Below are 15379 nucleotides of genomic sequence, written 5' to 3'. Positions count from 1 at the left end.
TGTAGCGAAGCACAGTGAGAGGAAAACTCATCCTTCTTACATGTGCTATTTCAAATACATAACAGGTTTTGGACTGTTTCTTACAAAATCATTTCTATGGTTAGAAAAGTCTGAAGTGTAGGAGTACAACTTTCTTGGTTGTATTATTGATGTGGGGCATGTGTACTAAACATTTTGCATGGAAAAACACAACAGTTCAATATTCCAAAGAATGAAGCTGGAGCTATGGGTGAAGCTCACAACCTCAGACACAGGGAGAAAAATCCAATTTACCTATGGTGCTCACCTTGGAATATGCAGTGACTCATCTGAAGAACACTTATTCAATTTATAAAAACCAACAAATATAAAAATTAGCAATTTGCTTCTGTAAATGCTACAATCTCATGTTATAAAAACTGTTTAAAAATTGTACCATCAACTAGCCAGTCTGCACACGAACTGCAATTTAAAACAACACTAGAGTTCCAAATGTAAAAATACAGTTACAACAAAAAGCTGTGAAAACACATGCACAGTAGAAGATGCCTGTCATCTGGAATGCAGTAACTAAACTCTGGGTCTACTGCCACATGAGAAAACTCACTTAACCAGCAAGGACACTGGTGCGGAGATGAGCCATACGGCACAGCAGCCTACACAAGGTGAGAGGGCCTCCAACTGTGGGTATACAGTCTCAGAAAATACCCCTTCTGGCTCTCACCATAGCTCCCAGAGGTCAAAACACCATGCAGGCCTCCTCACTCCAGCCCTCTCCTTTCTGTTGGGTCCACTGTGGCTCTGACTGTCTGCTGCAAAGTAGAAAGGTTCTCAGTGGACAAGGCAGGACAAACCATGTAGCCACCAGCCTCTTCCTCCTACTCTATACACCTGAGCTAACGCCTCAAGCAGTACCTTAATTAGGCCTTTCAGAGTCTAAATAAGGCAGAAACAGGGGCAGCAAAGTGGTTAACGTGCTCCTCTATGCATTGATAGATATACATATATATATATATTTTTTTGGCCTCATGGCATGTGGGATCCTAGTTCCCCAACCAGGGATCAAACCTGTGATTCCTGCAGTGGAAGCACAGAGTACTAATCGCTGGACCGCCAGGGAAGTCCCTATGTAGATACAATTTTACGTAGGATTTTAACGTTAAATCCATTCTCTGCTACATGTGCCTAGTTTTAAATGAAACAGAAGAGTCTAGCAATACACTAAAAAACATATGAACCCTGAACAACTCTATAAAACAAAAAACAGAAAAAAAACAAAACACACAGAACAACCAAAAAAATAAACCCTTACCACTCTCTCTTTCCTCAAACTATATCACAGTAACAAAGTAGCAACAATATACATGTTCAAGGGACAACATAAAATTTGTCCACTGAACAAAACCTATAACAGAAAATACTTTAAACTGATTATACGCCAAGATTCAGTCTAATGTAAGTATTTTTTTAAAGAGGAAGCATTAAGCCATAAAGAGGTAACCATTCAACCAGGAGCTCCTTCCTTTCTTTTTCAATCAAAAAAAAAATCCTAGTATCTGAGCTTTGAGAAAATACACACCAGTGACAAAACATACCACCGGTATTAGAAGAAAGAAACATTCCTACTTGTAAACAACTAACTTTAGAACTACTGTTCCAGATTTTGTTTTCTTAAATGGGAAGAATGAATTCAAACACCAAAAACATACCAACAGTAAAGTTGGTATCTTTATAAAATTAAAGGTAAAAAACACTTACAATTTTTGCATTTTTTCCACTTTTCCTTAGTTGCTGAACAGCAAAAGCATGTTCAACATTATCCATTGAAACGCCATTAACCATCGCGACTCGGTCATTTTCCCTAAGGAAAAAAAGTGACCAAAATAATAACAAGTTAGACGAAACCATACAAATAAGTTTATAAAGATATTTTTAAGATAGGATCTTTAAAAAAGATATTCTAATTATGGGCTAATTAACCTGTCTTCAGATCAATGATAAAATAATGTCCAGCTATTTAATTTTCAAATCCCCCACAAAAAATGTTTAGCACTTGTAACTAACCACAGGTCATTAATTTTTTAACTATTAACACAATGTTTCCGAAAAGGACTGAACAGGTACCACAATACACATAATGACTTCTGGTGGTACAGTTACAGGCATTCAATGATACTAAGTCATAATGCTGGAAAAAGTTATTCCTTCTTTAAAGATAAAGTCTTTCTCCTTCCAATTTTCTTTCAGTCCTCTACTCATACTCTCATTTTTTTGCTAGTGTACCTTTTGCCTCTCTTTTATCTTGCTAATCTTCTTGTTGAACAAAAACACTAAGACTCAGAGTGAGAGGCTCCTGAAGGCTAGATTCTACCCCAAACTTAGTAACAAGTTTTCTTTTCACTATCTTTATTTTTTACAGTGACCTTCTATTTAAGTTTACTGATACTAGCTTTCCATATATGACAGAGATAAGCATAAACGTATATTAATTTAGAAAAATCACTAGCATGGCATGCCAATGGCTGAGGGTAGGAAACATGCTTACTGCAGCTGCCCTTCTGCGGGTCCTCCTTTAAGCACATCTGAAATCACAATCGAGGTTTCCCCACTCTGGAAATGAGGATTATCTCTTCCACCAGATATTGCAATTCCAAATCCAAATCCAGGAGCCTAAAGTAACAATTATAGTAAAATGTTATGATGTCATACTCTACAATCTAAAAAAGTTCAAATATAAAAATTACAATCCTATTATAAAATGCTCACTCACTTGTATGGAAACACATCAGAATGACCTATCCTGGTATGGGAATGCAGGCTTTAATAAATTTAATGCTGGGCATAACAGAATATCGAAAACTGTCAATTACATGAATGTTCTTTAAGAACTAAAACACATTTAAAAATTCTGAACACTGAAATCCTGAATTCATTTTTGCTTATCAGAAAGGTTCCTGAGGGAATTGGCAGTGCCCCCCAGCCCCCCAGCCGTGATCATCACAAACACTGGCAACTGATTTGCAGAATGACAGATTTAATGAGCATATAAACCGGGTGCCATTTTATATAACAGAATATCAACAGCTGTGAAAATCAACTTCCTTCACTTACCCTAAAAATCTCTACTGAAGTAATACACTATAATGTCTTATACACACTGCATACAATAGAAAGTATACATTAATCATATCAAGCATTTTTTAATTACTTATATTGTTAATTAAACAAAATCGTAATTAATTATATACTTCTAAATGAGCTGAGAATCTTTACCATGGTGACTAAGGACAGCCCAGCACAGAAACAATCAAAATACTACCAAGTTATTTAAAAATTACCTAATCTCGCTTTTTTCACGAAGATGGCGCCAAAGGTGAAGAAGGAAGCCCCTGCCCCTCCCAAAGCCGAAGCCAAAGCAAAGGCTTTGAAGGCCAAGAAAGCAGTGCTGAAAGGTGTACACAGCCACAAAAAAGAAGATCTGGACGTCACCCACCTTCCGACGGCCCAAAACACTGCGGCTCAGGAGGCAGCCCACATATCCTCGGAAGAACGCCCCTAGGAGAAACAAGCTTGACCACTATGCCATCATCAAGTTCCCCCTCACCAACGAGTCAGCCATGAAGAAAATAGAAGACAACACCACACTGGTGTTCACTGTGGATGTCAAGACCAACAAGCATCAAATTAAACAGGCCGTGAAGAAGCTCTATGACACTGACGTGGCTAAGGTCAACACCCTGATCAGGCCTGATGGAGAGAAGAAGGCATATGTCCGACTGGCTCCTGACTATGATGCTTTGGATGTTGCCAACAAAATTGGGATCACCTAAACTGAGTCCAGCTGGCTAATTCTAAATATAGAAGTTTTCACTCTAAAAAAATAATTAAATAAAAATAAATAAAAATAAAAATTACCTAATCTCAAAGAAATCCACACCATTCCCTAGAAAGGAAATGAAGTATTCAGAGTAGTCTGAAAGAAACAGCCAATATTCTCCTAGGGCTCCAGAATCAAAAAATCAGAGGCTATGTTTTCATATAATGTTGTACTACACTATGCTCTACAATCCAAACCACCTGAGGACAAAGGTAACAACTTCCTTCCACTACTGTCCCATCCACAAAGACCACGCTCACCATGGACAGGGGATACATCATGACCTCCCCTTCTACCCCAAAGTCTACTGAAATAGCCAAAGAAGAAGAAAAGAGAAAAACTCTTATTAAAAAAGAATAAACACCAGCAATTCCACGCCTAGGTATATACCAAAAAGAAATGAAAACGTGTGCAGAGATTTATACCCACACACAGCAGCATTTATTAATAGCCAAAAACTGCAAACAACCCAAATGTCTATCCACTGATGAATGGATAAATAAAATATGGTATATCCATTAAATGAATTATCTGCAATAGAAAGGAGTGAAGTACTGATACATGCTACAAAATGGGGAACACAGAAAACATGATGCTATCTAAAAGAAGCCAACCATAAAAGACCACACATATCATACCATTCCTCTTAGATGAAACGTTCAGAAAAGACCAATCTGTATGAAACAGAAAATAGACTGGTGATTGTCGACGGCCAGGGTGTGGAAAGGGATGGAGACATTGGGGAGGGATGGTTTATGACTAACATTATTTTTTTTAGGGTGATGGAATGCTTAAAAAGTGACTCTGGTGATGGTCTTACAGATCTGTGAATATACTAAAAATCACTAAATTGTACATTTAAATGGTGAATTGTATGGTATGTGAATTATACTGCAATAAAGCTAATACCCCCCAGAAAAGGTTAATGTGAAAAAACAAATAAACAGGAAAACATCTGGGTGGCAGAAGATAATGGCAACTGCCTGAATCTGTGTCTCCAAAATAATACAAAACAGATCACTACACAAAACCATAGCCTTAATATAGCTCAAAACCAGAGAATATGCAAATCTAAAAATAGCTAGAAGTAGGCCTAAAATTTCAAAAATAAAGAAATGATTAGAAAGAAAACTATTAGCACACAATTAGAAAACTTAAGAGACTACAGAACAAGTTCAAATAAATTTGAAAACTTAGATAAAACAGATAATTTTATAGGGAAATACAGATTATTGAAATTGACTCTATTAGAAATAAAGACTTAAGCAACCCCATCGCTGAAGAGGAAACAGAGATAGTTATGAGGGAATTATCCCACAAAAAACACCAGGCACAGATGATTTCACAGGGAATTCTACCAAAACATCAATATCCAGATAGCCTCAATGCTCCATAAATTGTTCCAGAGCATCCTAAAATGAAGGAAAGCTTCTAACTCTTTTCAAGAAGCAATTATAATATTGATATCTAAATCTGATCATGACTATCCATGATAAAGACAGGGCTTCCCTGGTGGCACAGTGGTTAAGAACCCACCTGCCAATGCAGGGGACACGGGTTCGAGCCCTGGTCTGGGAAGATCTCACATGCCACGGAGCAACTAAGCCCGTGCACCACAACTACTGAGCCTGTGCTCTAGAGCCCACACACCATAACTACTGAAGACCGCACGCCTAGAGCCCATGCTCCGCAACAAGAGAAGCCACCACAATGAGAAGCCCAAGCACCGCAACAAGAGTAGCCCCTGCTTACTGCAACTAGAGAAAGCCCACAAGCAGCAACAAAGACCCATCACAGCCAAAAATTTAAAAAAACAAATTAATTAATTTTAAAAAGACAGAGCCCCCCTCCAAATACTAAAGCCTAACATCATTTATAAAGGCCAACACCATACAAATATTCCATGACAAGGTGATTTATTTCCAAGACTGTTGTATTAGGAAAGCCACTATATCGGAGACCCTATTAATAAACGTAGAGAAAAAAATTCAGAGATTATATCCATAGACCCTGGAAAGGCCTTTGACAAAATCCAACATTCACGACCAAGGGAAAGAAAAATTCAAGAAAATACTTTCAATCTGTTTTAATATTTCATTTTATGTTAAAGTACATGAAGAACCTTACCCACACACATAGTTGAAAAGGAGAAGAGTGATTTTAGTAAACCTTTTAGATGATTATGGATACTCCTGTTTGATTTTATATCGGTAAGTGATAGTTTCTTAATGGGTGGCTACAATGTGCAACCTAAAACCGTATCAGTGGACTTTTTGTACTTACTCTGTTACATGAATACCCATCCACTGGCCTATTTTGCACTTTGAATGGATTATTTTATCCAATGTGATTTTATAATACATTTCTTGGTCATTTGGAAAATATTTAGGTAAATCTTTCAAATGATGACACATTTCACTATACAATATTTTTTAAAAATCATACTTTAATTAATATCACCACCAATGCAATCAAAGTCTTTAAGTAGTGAAAAGTACTGAGCTCATCTCATGGTGGCAGATAAATGTTTTCCAAATTTTAATTTCTGTTTTAAAATTCAATTTTCTTCATTGGCAACAACTATTATCAGAGTTGTTTTCCTTGAAGCAACAGGTACTCATCACTTGAGAAAAATGTTTGTCAAATATTCCAGTCTGGATAACCATTCCTTCAAGTGAAAGTGGTGTTACACACACAAATACACAGCTGGTTGAGCTTCCAATTCAAACAATCATGCAAGTACTTCAGTATAAAGCAGAAATACCTTATGCATATTTCCCATTTCAATATACAGATTATTTGTTAAATGTCTATTCAAAAGCTGACATGTCGTAAAATTAGTAATTTTTACTGCTTTGAGTTATTCTGCAGCAAAACTGGGATTGTTCTTATAAACTCTGAGTAAGTCCAGGAACTATTAGGATGGTTTGGGGCTATGAGGCCAGTTTTACCTCATACCACTGCTTTTGTACCTTCACTACAACTATCAACACAGTGAAAAAGACAAATAACATTTCTGTGCTGTTATGAAAATAGTTCGTCCTAAGCATAAAAAGACTTCAGAGGTCTTTTGGGGTCCTCAGCCCATACATTGATATTAAAAACCACTGAAAAAAGAACAAAACAAAAAAAAACCCAAAACAAACAAAAAACCCAACGAAGCAATTTACAAAAGATATGAAATGTTAAAACTCATAAGAAACGCAAATTAAAACCACACAACAACACATTTTGTTGAGGCGGCTGTAGAAAAATAGGCACCACTGCTAATGGGCATGCAAACTGCTACAATTCTTTAGGAGAGGAATTTGGCAATCCTAACAAAATTACAAAAGCATTTATGTATGTATGTATGTATGCATTTACTTATTTGTATTTTTGGCTGCGTCTTAGTTGTGGCACGCGGGCTCCAGAGCGTGGGCTCTGTTGTTGTGGCACACGGGCTCTCTAGTTGTGGCACAGGGGCTCAAGCAGTTGCGGCACAGCCTGTGGGATCTTAGTTCCCCGACTAGGGATCAAACCCAACCCATGTCCCGTGCGTTGGAAGGTGGCTACTTAACCAATGGGCCACCAGGGAAGTCCTCAAAAGCACTTTATCTTTCAACAGAGTGAACCAGTTTCTAGCAATGTACACTGAAGATTACATATACAGCTCCAAAAATAAGAAAATACATATGTACATAGTTATTCACTGCAGATTGTAACTGCAAATACTGGAAAAAACCTAAAACACCCAAGGGTTACCTCCAAGGCAGTTTGGGGAGGGGTGTGTTATTCTCTGGCTCTTTTTCCATCCTTGGAGGAGGCTAGCACTAATCTTTTATTCTGTATACTTTTAAACTGTGCATTTATATCTTGCTTGATAATTCTTTTATTTAAAAATTAAAAACATAATACAAAAATATTAAAGAGGGCTTCCTGGGTGGCGCAGTGGTTGGGAGTCTGCCTGCCGATGCAGGGGACACGGGTTCGTGCCCCGGTCCGGGAGGATCCCACGTGCCGTGGAGCGGCTGGGCCCGTGAGCCACAGCGGCTGGGCCCGTGAGCCATGGCCGCTGAGCCTGCGCGTCCGGAGCCTGGGCTCCACAGCTGGAGAGGCCACAACAGTGAGAGGCCCGCGTACCGCAAAAAAAAAAAAAAAAATTAAAGAAATGCCAAAAACATAAGGACCTTTCAATAAGGAAGGCGGAGGTGAGTAGATACTTCCTAAGATTTGCTTGTGAACAAGTAAGTACAGTCTTGGCTGCATGAGCCAGGCATCAAACCCAGGCAGAACATACTGCTTCCATGCAGTGCCAGCACTCTGTGGGGCACGTCATCCTGCTGGATCAGCACTGGCTGCAGTTCATTTAATGACTACCCAGGAAGTCTGTGATTCCCAACCCTGTCTACAGATGAAAATCATTTGGGATCAGTCTCAAAACTGCTTGATGATTTCCAAACCCCCCACCCCACAACCATTAAATAAAACTGGAGGAGGGCAGATGGCAGGCGTTTAAAAAAAAAAAATCTCCTAAGTGATTCTAATGGGCAGCCAGGGCTGAGAACCCTAGCCTTAAAAGCTTTGTGAATTTAAGACCAGGGTGATCATCAAAAACTATAAAAGGTTCGACTATCTCACACTTTCCCTTCCCTCTTAGGGAAGGTTTCTCTCCAAAACCTTTTTAGGCTTAGATCTCCACACGGTCCTATTTTTGGCCTTTTCAACAGATTTCTTACCTCCACTGCACTACAATTTACCCTCCATCGTGTTCAAAGGATTATTATTCTAAAACAAACCCAATTCTGTCATTCCATTGCCCAGAGGTCCAAGTTCCTTAACATGCAATATCCTGAAATGCAACACCAACTTGCTTCCCAGCACCCCAGTCTTTACCCTAAACACACTTAACTACTGACCCTGCTTAACCATGCCATGCATCATCAAGTTCCAAGCTTTCACATTTCTTCTCTGCCTAGGACTCCTTTAGCATCACACCCTTCAACATCCAGGTTCAACGACACCTCCTTCATAAAACCAACCTAGCTTTTCATAGGCACAAGTGGCCCATCCTGTAGGCTCTCCGGCCACATAGACACACTTCTGCTACTTAACACACAGCACTGTAAATAGCCTGGGTATCAGAGGTTCGTTTGGGAGGGGTTTACATATTCTTCTACATATCCCACCTGAGTACAACCCTGCAAGGGCCTAACACAAAGTGGCTCATCAATGTTAGGGCACTAAAACAAGTATCTAGCTAATTATTCAATTTAATTTTAACTCAGTTTCCCTTTATAGAGTTGTCTTTTAAAACTCACACTAATTTGAGCACTAAAACCTCATTAGCAGCCAGAGTAGTAGCGTGGATTTGGAATTTCTTGAATTTCCAAATAAAAACAAGCAGGGCAACTATACAGCAAACCAAAAACCGTATATACAGCAAAAAAAAAAAAACCCACAGGCAACCAATGTACCCTCCTGAGGAAGCAGATAGGGATGAGCAACACCTATGAGACTTGTGTGTTCCCAAAACCTACTTGGAAAGAAAGCCACAAGGCATCTGACACACCTTAGACCTGAAGAACCTCCCAAATAACTAACAGGTATTTACTGGAAAGAACGGCAAGGCAATTTTAGAACAACAGCTGAAACTGGGAGGGATTTTGCCTCTCCAGTTGTCAGTGAGAGCAAGGAGCCTGCAGTAGGGCGTGAATGGGCTAGAGCAGTGTAACCCCTAGGAATTCTCAACACAGACCTGCCAGTGGATTCAGACTAGAGAGGGACAGAACAGCAAAAGATGAAAGGGTACAAAAGGCATGAGCCTAGGAAATGTCAGAAAGCAGCAGTTATGTTTCTTTAGTGCATGCACACATACAAGAAAACTAAGCCAATTTCTAGAAGCTCAAGAAAGGTAATTTCCCATAAAATTGAGCAAAAAAGGGATTATGATCAAATCCCTTAGAAAATTACTATAGAACACAATGAGTAGCAGAATATCCCTACGGAAAATGAAAGCATGCCAAAAAGAGTACTCAAAAAAAGAAAAATAAAGGATCAAAACTGTTACTATTATAAAACAAGTGAAAAGGCATTACAAAAATACACAGGACATGAAAGAATATAAATAAGAATTTTAGACAATCACAGAAAGATAGACAAAATGAAAAGGCAGAGGACTTTGTACCAGATGAAGGAACAAGATAAAACACCATAAAAACAACTAAATGAAGTGGAGATAGGCAACCTTCCAGAAAAAGAATTCAGAATAATGACAGTGAAGATGATCCAGAACCTCAGAAAAAGACTGGTGGCAAAGATCGAGAAGATGCAAGAAATGTCTGACAAAGACCTAGAAGAATTAAAGAACAAACACCTGGAAGAATTAAAGAACAGAGATGAACAATACAATAACTGAAGTGAAAAAAAAAGAAAGCTGGAGTAGCAATACTCATATCAGATAAAACAGACTTTAAAATAAAGAATGTTACAAGAAACAAGAAGAGACACTACATAATGATCAAGGGATCAATCCAAGAAGAAGATATAACAATTAAAAATATATATGCACCCAACATAGGAGCACCTCAATACATAAGGCAACTGCTAACAGCTATAAAAGAGGAAATCGACAGTAACACAATAATAGTGGGGGACTTTAAGACCTCACACCAATGGACAGATCATCCAAAATGAAAATAAATAAGGAAACAGAAGCTTTAAATGACACAGTAGACCAAATAGATTTAATTGATATTTATAGGATATTCCATCCAAAAACAGCAGATTACACTTTCTTCTCAAGTGCGCACGGAACATTCTCCAGGATAGATCACATCTTGGATCAAAAATCAAGTCTCAGTAAATTTAAGAAAACTGAAATCATATCAAGCATCTTTTCTGACCACAACACTATGAGATTAGAAAAGAATTACAAGGGAAAAAAAACATAAAAAACACAAACACGTGGAGGCTAAACAATACGTTATTAAATAACAAAGAGATCACTGAAGAAATCAAAGAGAAAATCAAAAAATACCTCGAGACAAATGACAATGAAAACACGACAATCCACAACCTATGGGATGCAGCAAAAGCAGTTCTAAGAGGGAAGTTTATAGCTATACAAGCCTACCTCAAGAAACAAGAAACATCTCAAATAAACAACCTAACCCTACACTTAAAGGAACTAGAGAAAGAAAAACAAACAAAACCAAAAGTTACCAGAAGGAAAGAAATCATAAAGATCAGATCAGAAATAAATGAAATAGAAACAAAGAAAACAAGAGCAAAGATCAATAAAACTAAAAGCTGGTTCTTTGAGAAGATAAACAAAATTGATAAACCTTTAGCCAGACTCATCAAGAAAAAGAGGGAGAGGACTCAAATCAATAAAATTAGAAATGAAAAAGGAAAAGTTACAACAGATTCTGCAGAAATACAAAGCATCCCAAGAGAGTACTACAAGCAACTCTATGCCAATAAAATGGACAACCTGGAAGAAATAGACAAATTCTTAGAAAGGTATAACCTTCCAAGACTGAACCAGGACGAAATAGAAAATATGAACAGACCAATCACAAGTAATGAAATTGAAACTGTGATTAAAAATCTTCCAACAAACAAAAGTCCAGGACCAGACGTCTTCACAGATGAATTCTATCAAACATTTAGAGAAGAGCTAACACCCATTCTTCTCAAACTCTTCCAAAAAATTGCAGAGGAAGGAACACTCCCAAACTCATTCTATGAGGCCACCATCACCCTTATACCAAAACCAGACAAAGATACCACAAAGAAAGAAAATTATAGACAAATATCACTGATGAATATAGACGCAAAACTTCTCAACAAAATACTAGCAAACAGGATCATATACCATGATCAAGGTGGATTTATCCCAGGGATGCAAGGATTCTTCAATATATGCAAATCAATCAATGTGATACACCATATGAACAAGCTGAAGAATAAAAACCATATGATCATCTCAATAGATGCAGAGAAAGCTTCTGACAAAATTCAACACCCATTTATGATAAAAAACACTCCAAAAAGTGGGTATAGAGGGAACCTACCTCAACATAATAAAGGCCATATACGACAAACTCACAGCAAACATCATTCTCAATGGTGAAAAACTGAAATCATTTCCTCTAGATCAGGAACAAGACAAGGATGTCCACTCTCGCCACTATTATTCAACACTTTTGGAAGTCTTACCCATGGCAATCAGAGAAGAAAAAGAAAGAAAAGCAATACAAATTGGAAAAGAAGAAGTAAAACTGTCACTGTTTGCAGATGACATGATACTATACATAGAGAATCCTAAAGATGCCACCAGAAAACTACTAGAGCTAATCAATGAATTTGGTAAAGTTGCAGGATACGAAATTAATGTACAGAAATCTCTTGCATTTCTATACACTAACAACAAAAGATTAGAAAGAGAAATTAAGGAAACAATCCCATTCACCATTGCAACAAAAAGAATAAAATACCTAGGAATAAACCTACCTAAGGAGGTAAAATACCTGTACTCAGAAAACTGTAACACACTGATGAAAGAAATCAAAGATGACACAAACAGATGGAGAGATATACCATGTTCTTGGACTGGAAGAATCAATATTGTGAAAATGACTATACTACCCAAAGCAATCCACAGATTCAATGCAATCCCTATCAAATTACCAGTGGCATTTTTTACAGAACTAGAACAAAAAATCTTAAAATTTGTATGTAGACACAAAAGACCCCGAAGAGCCAAAGCAGTCTTGAGGAAAAAAATCAGAGCTGGAGGAATCAGACTCCCTGACTTCAGACTATACTACAAAGCTACAGTAATCAAGACAATATGGGGGCTTCCCTGGTGGCACAGTGGTTAAGAATCCACCTGCCATTGCAGGGGACACGGGTTCGAGCCCTGGTCCAGGAAGATCCCACATGCTAAGGAGCAACTAAGCCGATGCGCGCCACAACTACAGAGCCTGCGCTCTAGAGCCCGCGAGCCACAGCTACTGAGCCCGCACACCTCGAGCCCATGCTCCACAACAAGAGAAGCCACCGCAACGAGAAGCCCGTGCACTGCAACGAAGAGTGGCCCCCACTCGCCACAACTAGAGAAAGCCCTCACGCAGCAATGAAGACCCAACGCAGCCATAAATAAATAAATTAAATAAAATTTAAAAATTAAAAAAAAATACAATATGGTACTGGCAAAAAAACAGAAATATAGATCAGTGGAATAGGATAGAAAGCCCAGAGATAAACCCATGCACCTATGGTCAACTAATCTATGACAAAGGAGGCAAGGATATACAATGGAGAAAAGACAGCCTCTTCAATAAGTGGTGCTGGGAAAACTGGACAGCTACATGTAAAAGAATGAAATTAGGACACTCCCTAACACCATATACAAAAATAAACTAAAAATGGATTAGAGACCTAAATGTAAGACTGGACACTATAAAACTCTTAGAGGAAAACACAGGAAGAACTCTCTTTGACATAAATCACAGCAAGATCTTTTTTGATCCACCTCCTAGAGTAACAGAAATAAAAACAAAAATAAACAAATGGGACCTAATGAAACTTCAAAGCTTTTGCAAAGCAAAGGAAACTACAAACAAGATGAAAAGACAACCCTCAGAATGGGAGAAAATATTTGCAAACGAATCAACGGACAAAGGATTAATCTCCAAAATATATAAACAGCTAATGAAGCTCAATATTAAAAAAACAAACAACCCAATCAAGAAATGGGGAGAAGACCTAAATAGACATTTCTCCAAAGAAGACATACAGATGGCCAAGAAGCATGTGAAAAGCTGCTCAACATCACTAATTATTAAGAAATGCAAGTCTAAACTACAATGAGGTATCACCTCACACCAGTTAGAACGGGCATCATAAGAAAATCTACAAACAACAAATGCTGGAGAGGGTGTGGAGAACAGGGAACCCTCTTGCACTGTTGGTGGGAATGTAAATTGATACAGCCACTATGGAGAACAGTATGGACATTCCTTAAAAAGCTAAAATAGAATTACCGTATGACCCAGCCATCCCACTACTGGGCATATACCCAGAGAAAACCAAAATTCAAAAAGACACATGCACCCCAATGTTCACTGCAGCACTATTTACAATAGCCAGGTCATGGAAACAACCTAAATGCCCATTAACAGACGAATGGATAAAGAAGATGTGGTACATATAGACAATGGAATATTACTCAGCCATAAAAAGGAATGAAATTGGGTCATTTGTAGAGACGTGGATGGATCTAGAGACTGTCATACAGAGTGAAGTAAGTCAGGAAGAGAAAAACAAATATCATATATTAACGCATATATGTGGAATCTAATAAAATGGTACAGATAAACTGGTTTGCAGGGCAGAAATAGAGACACAGATGTAGAGAACAAACATATGGACAGCAAGGGGGGAAAGTGGTGGTGGTGGTGGTGGGATGAATTGGGAGATTGGGATTGACATGTATACACTAATATGTATAAACAGATAACTAATAACCTGATGTATAAAAAATAAAACTCAAAAACTCAAAAAATGAAAAAAAAGAATTTTAAGAATTCAGAAATGAGGCTGACAGAATTCAAGAGTTAATTAGAAATTTTAAAAAGCCATTTTAGACAGGAACACAAATAAACATAATACCATGAAAGAAACAGAAAGTAAAAAAGATAAATCTTTTATAAAACAAAAAAGAAATGTTTCAGGAGATTTTTTAAAAAGGATTTGAGAGAAAATTACAAATAATGAAGACAGGCAAGAGATACAACATACGGATAGTAGGAATACCTGAAGACTAAATTGAAGTAGGAGAAAAAAAATAGTAAAACTAAAATTAAATAAAGAACTTTCCTGATATATGTATTTTATATATCCTTCCATATATTTATATATATAATTGAAACTGTATACTCAAAGGACACAAATCACTGTAGATACCTGAGAATATCAATTCAGAGGAAATGCCAAAATATATTCAAATAAAATGAGTAGATTTTAAGGCAGAAGATTCTTTGGCATCTAGGCAAAAAGAGCTATAATTTTAAAAGAAATATAAATTAGATTATCATCACACTTGGGTAGCAACACATTATGCCAAAAATAACATCGTTAAGATACTTAAGGGAAACAATGAGCCATGGATTTTATATCCAGTAAAGCTAATCTTCAAGTATAAAAGGGCACAGAAAAGCTAATAAACATATAAGAAAAACACAGGGAACACTGTTTTTCATGATCCTTTCCTAATAGAAAATAACTTTCTGACAATCAAAATGACAAGAGGCACATGGAAAGGACTGGTGATAAGCATTAAATATACACCTACTTACAGCATTAAATATACACCTACTTACAGGATTAAATGTGGATTAAAGGGAGAAAGGTTAAATTATATAATAGCTATATGGTCTACACAGAGTAAAACCATTTCTTTAAATGGGGAGAGGAACAGGATAGAATAGAGGAATAGTTAAAAAATTTTAGGGCTTCCCTGGTGGCGCAGTGGTT

At 37.5% G+C, this 15379-nt stretch overlaps 1 protein-coding gene and 1 pseudogene across 6 annotated transcripts in view; one reads left to right on the top strand and one right to left on the bottom strand.

Moving 5' to 3' along the window:
* Positions 1-15379, bottom strand: part of TJP1 (tight junction protein 1) — a 255520-nt gene that overhangs the window by 62634 nt on the left and 177507 nt on the right. For all 6 annotated transcript variants that reach the window (XM_030878391.2, XM_060293719.1, XM_030878393.2 and 3 more), the window contains 2 exons: positions 2525-2649; positions 1738-1840 (listed from right to left, as the gene is read on the bottom strand). In XM_030878391.2, coding sequence (XP_030734251.1) covers positions 1738-1840; positions 2525-2649 — 228 coding nt within the window. The remainder of the gene's footprint in view (positions 1-1737; positions 1841-2524; positions 2650-15379) is intronic.
* On the top strand, positions 3341-3817 carry LOC115864559 (large ribosomal subunit protein uL23 pseudogene; annotated as a pseudogene).

This window comes from Globicephala melas, chromosome 2 (genome assembly GCF_963455315.2).
Source record: "Globicephala melas chromosome 2, mGloMel1.2, whole genome shotgun sequence".
Taxonomy (NCBI): domain Eukaryota; kingdom Metazoa; phylum Chordata; class Mammalia; order Artiodactyla; family Delphinidae; genus Globicephala; species Globicephala melas.
The sequence above is the reverse complement of the archived record's forward strand: the minus strand, read 5'-3'. Positions and strand labels throughout refer to the sequence as shown.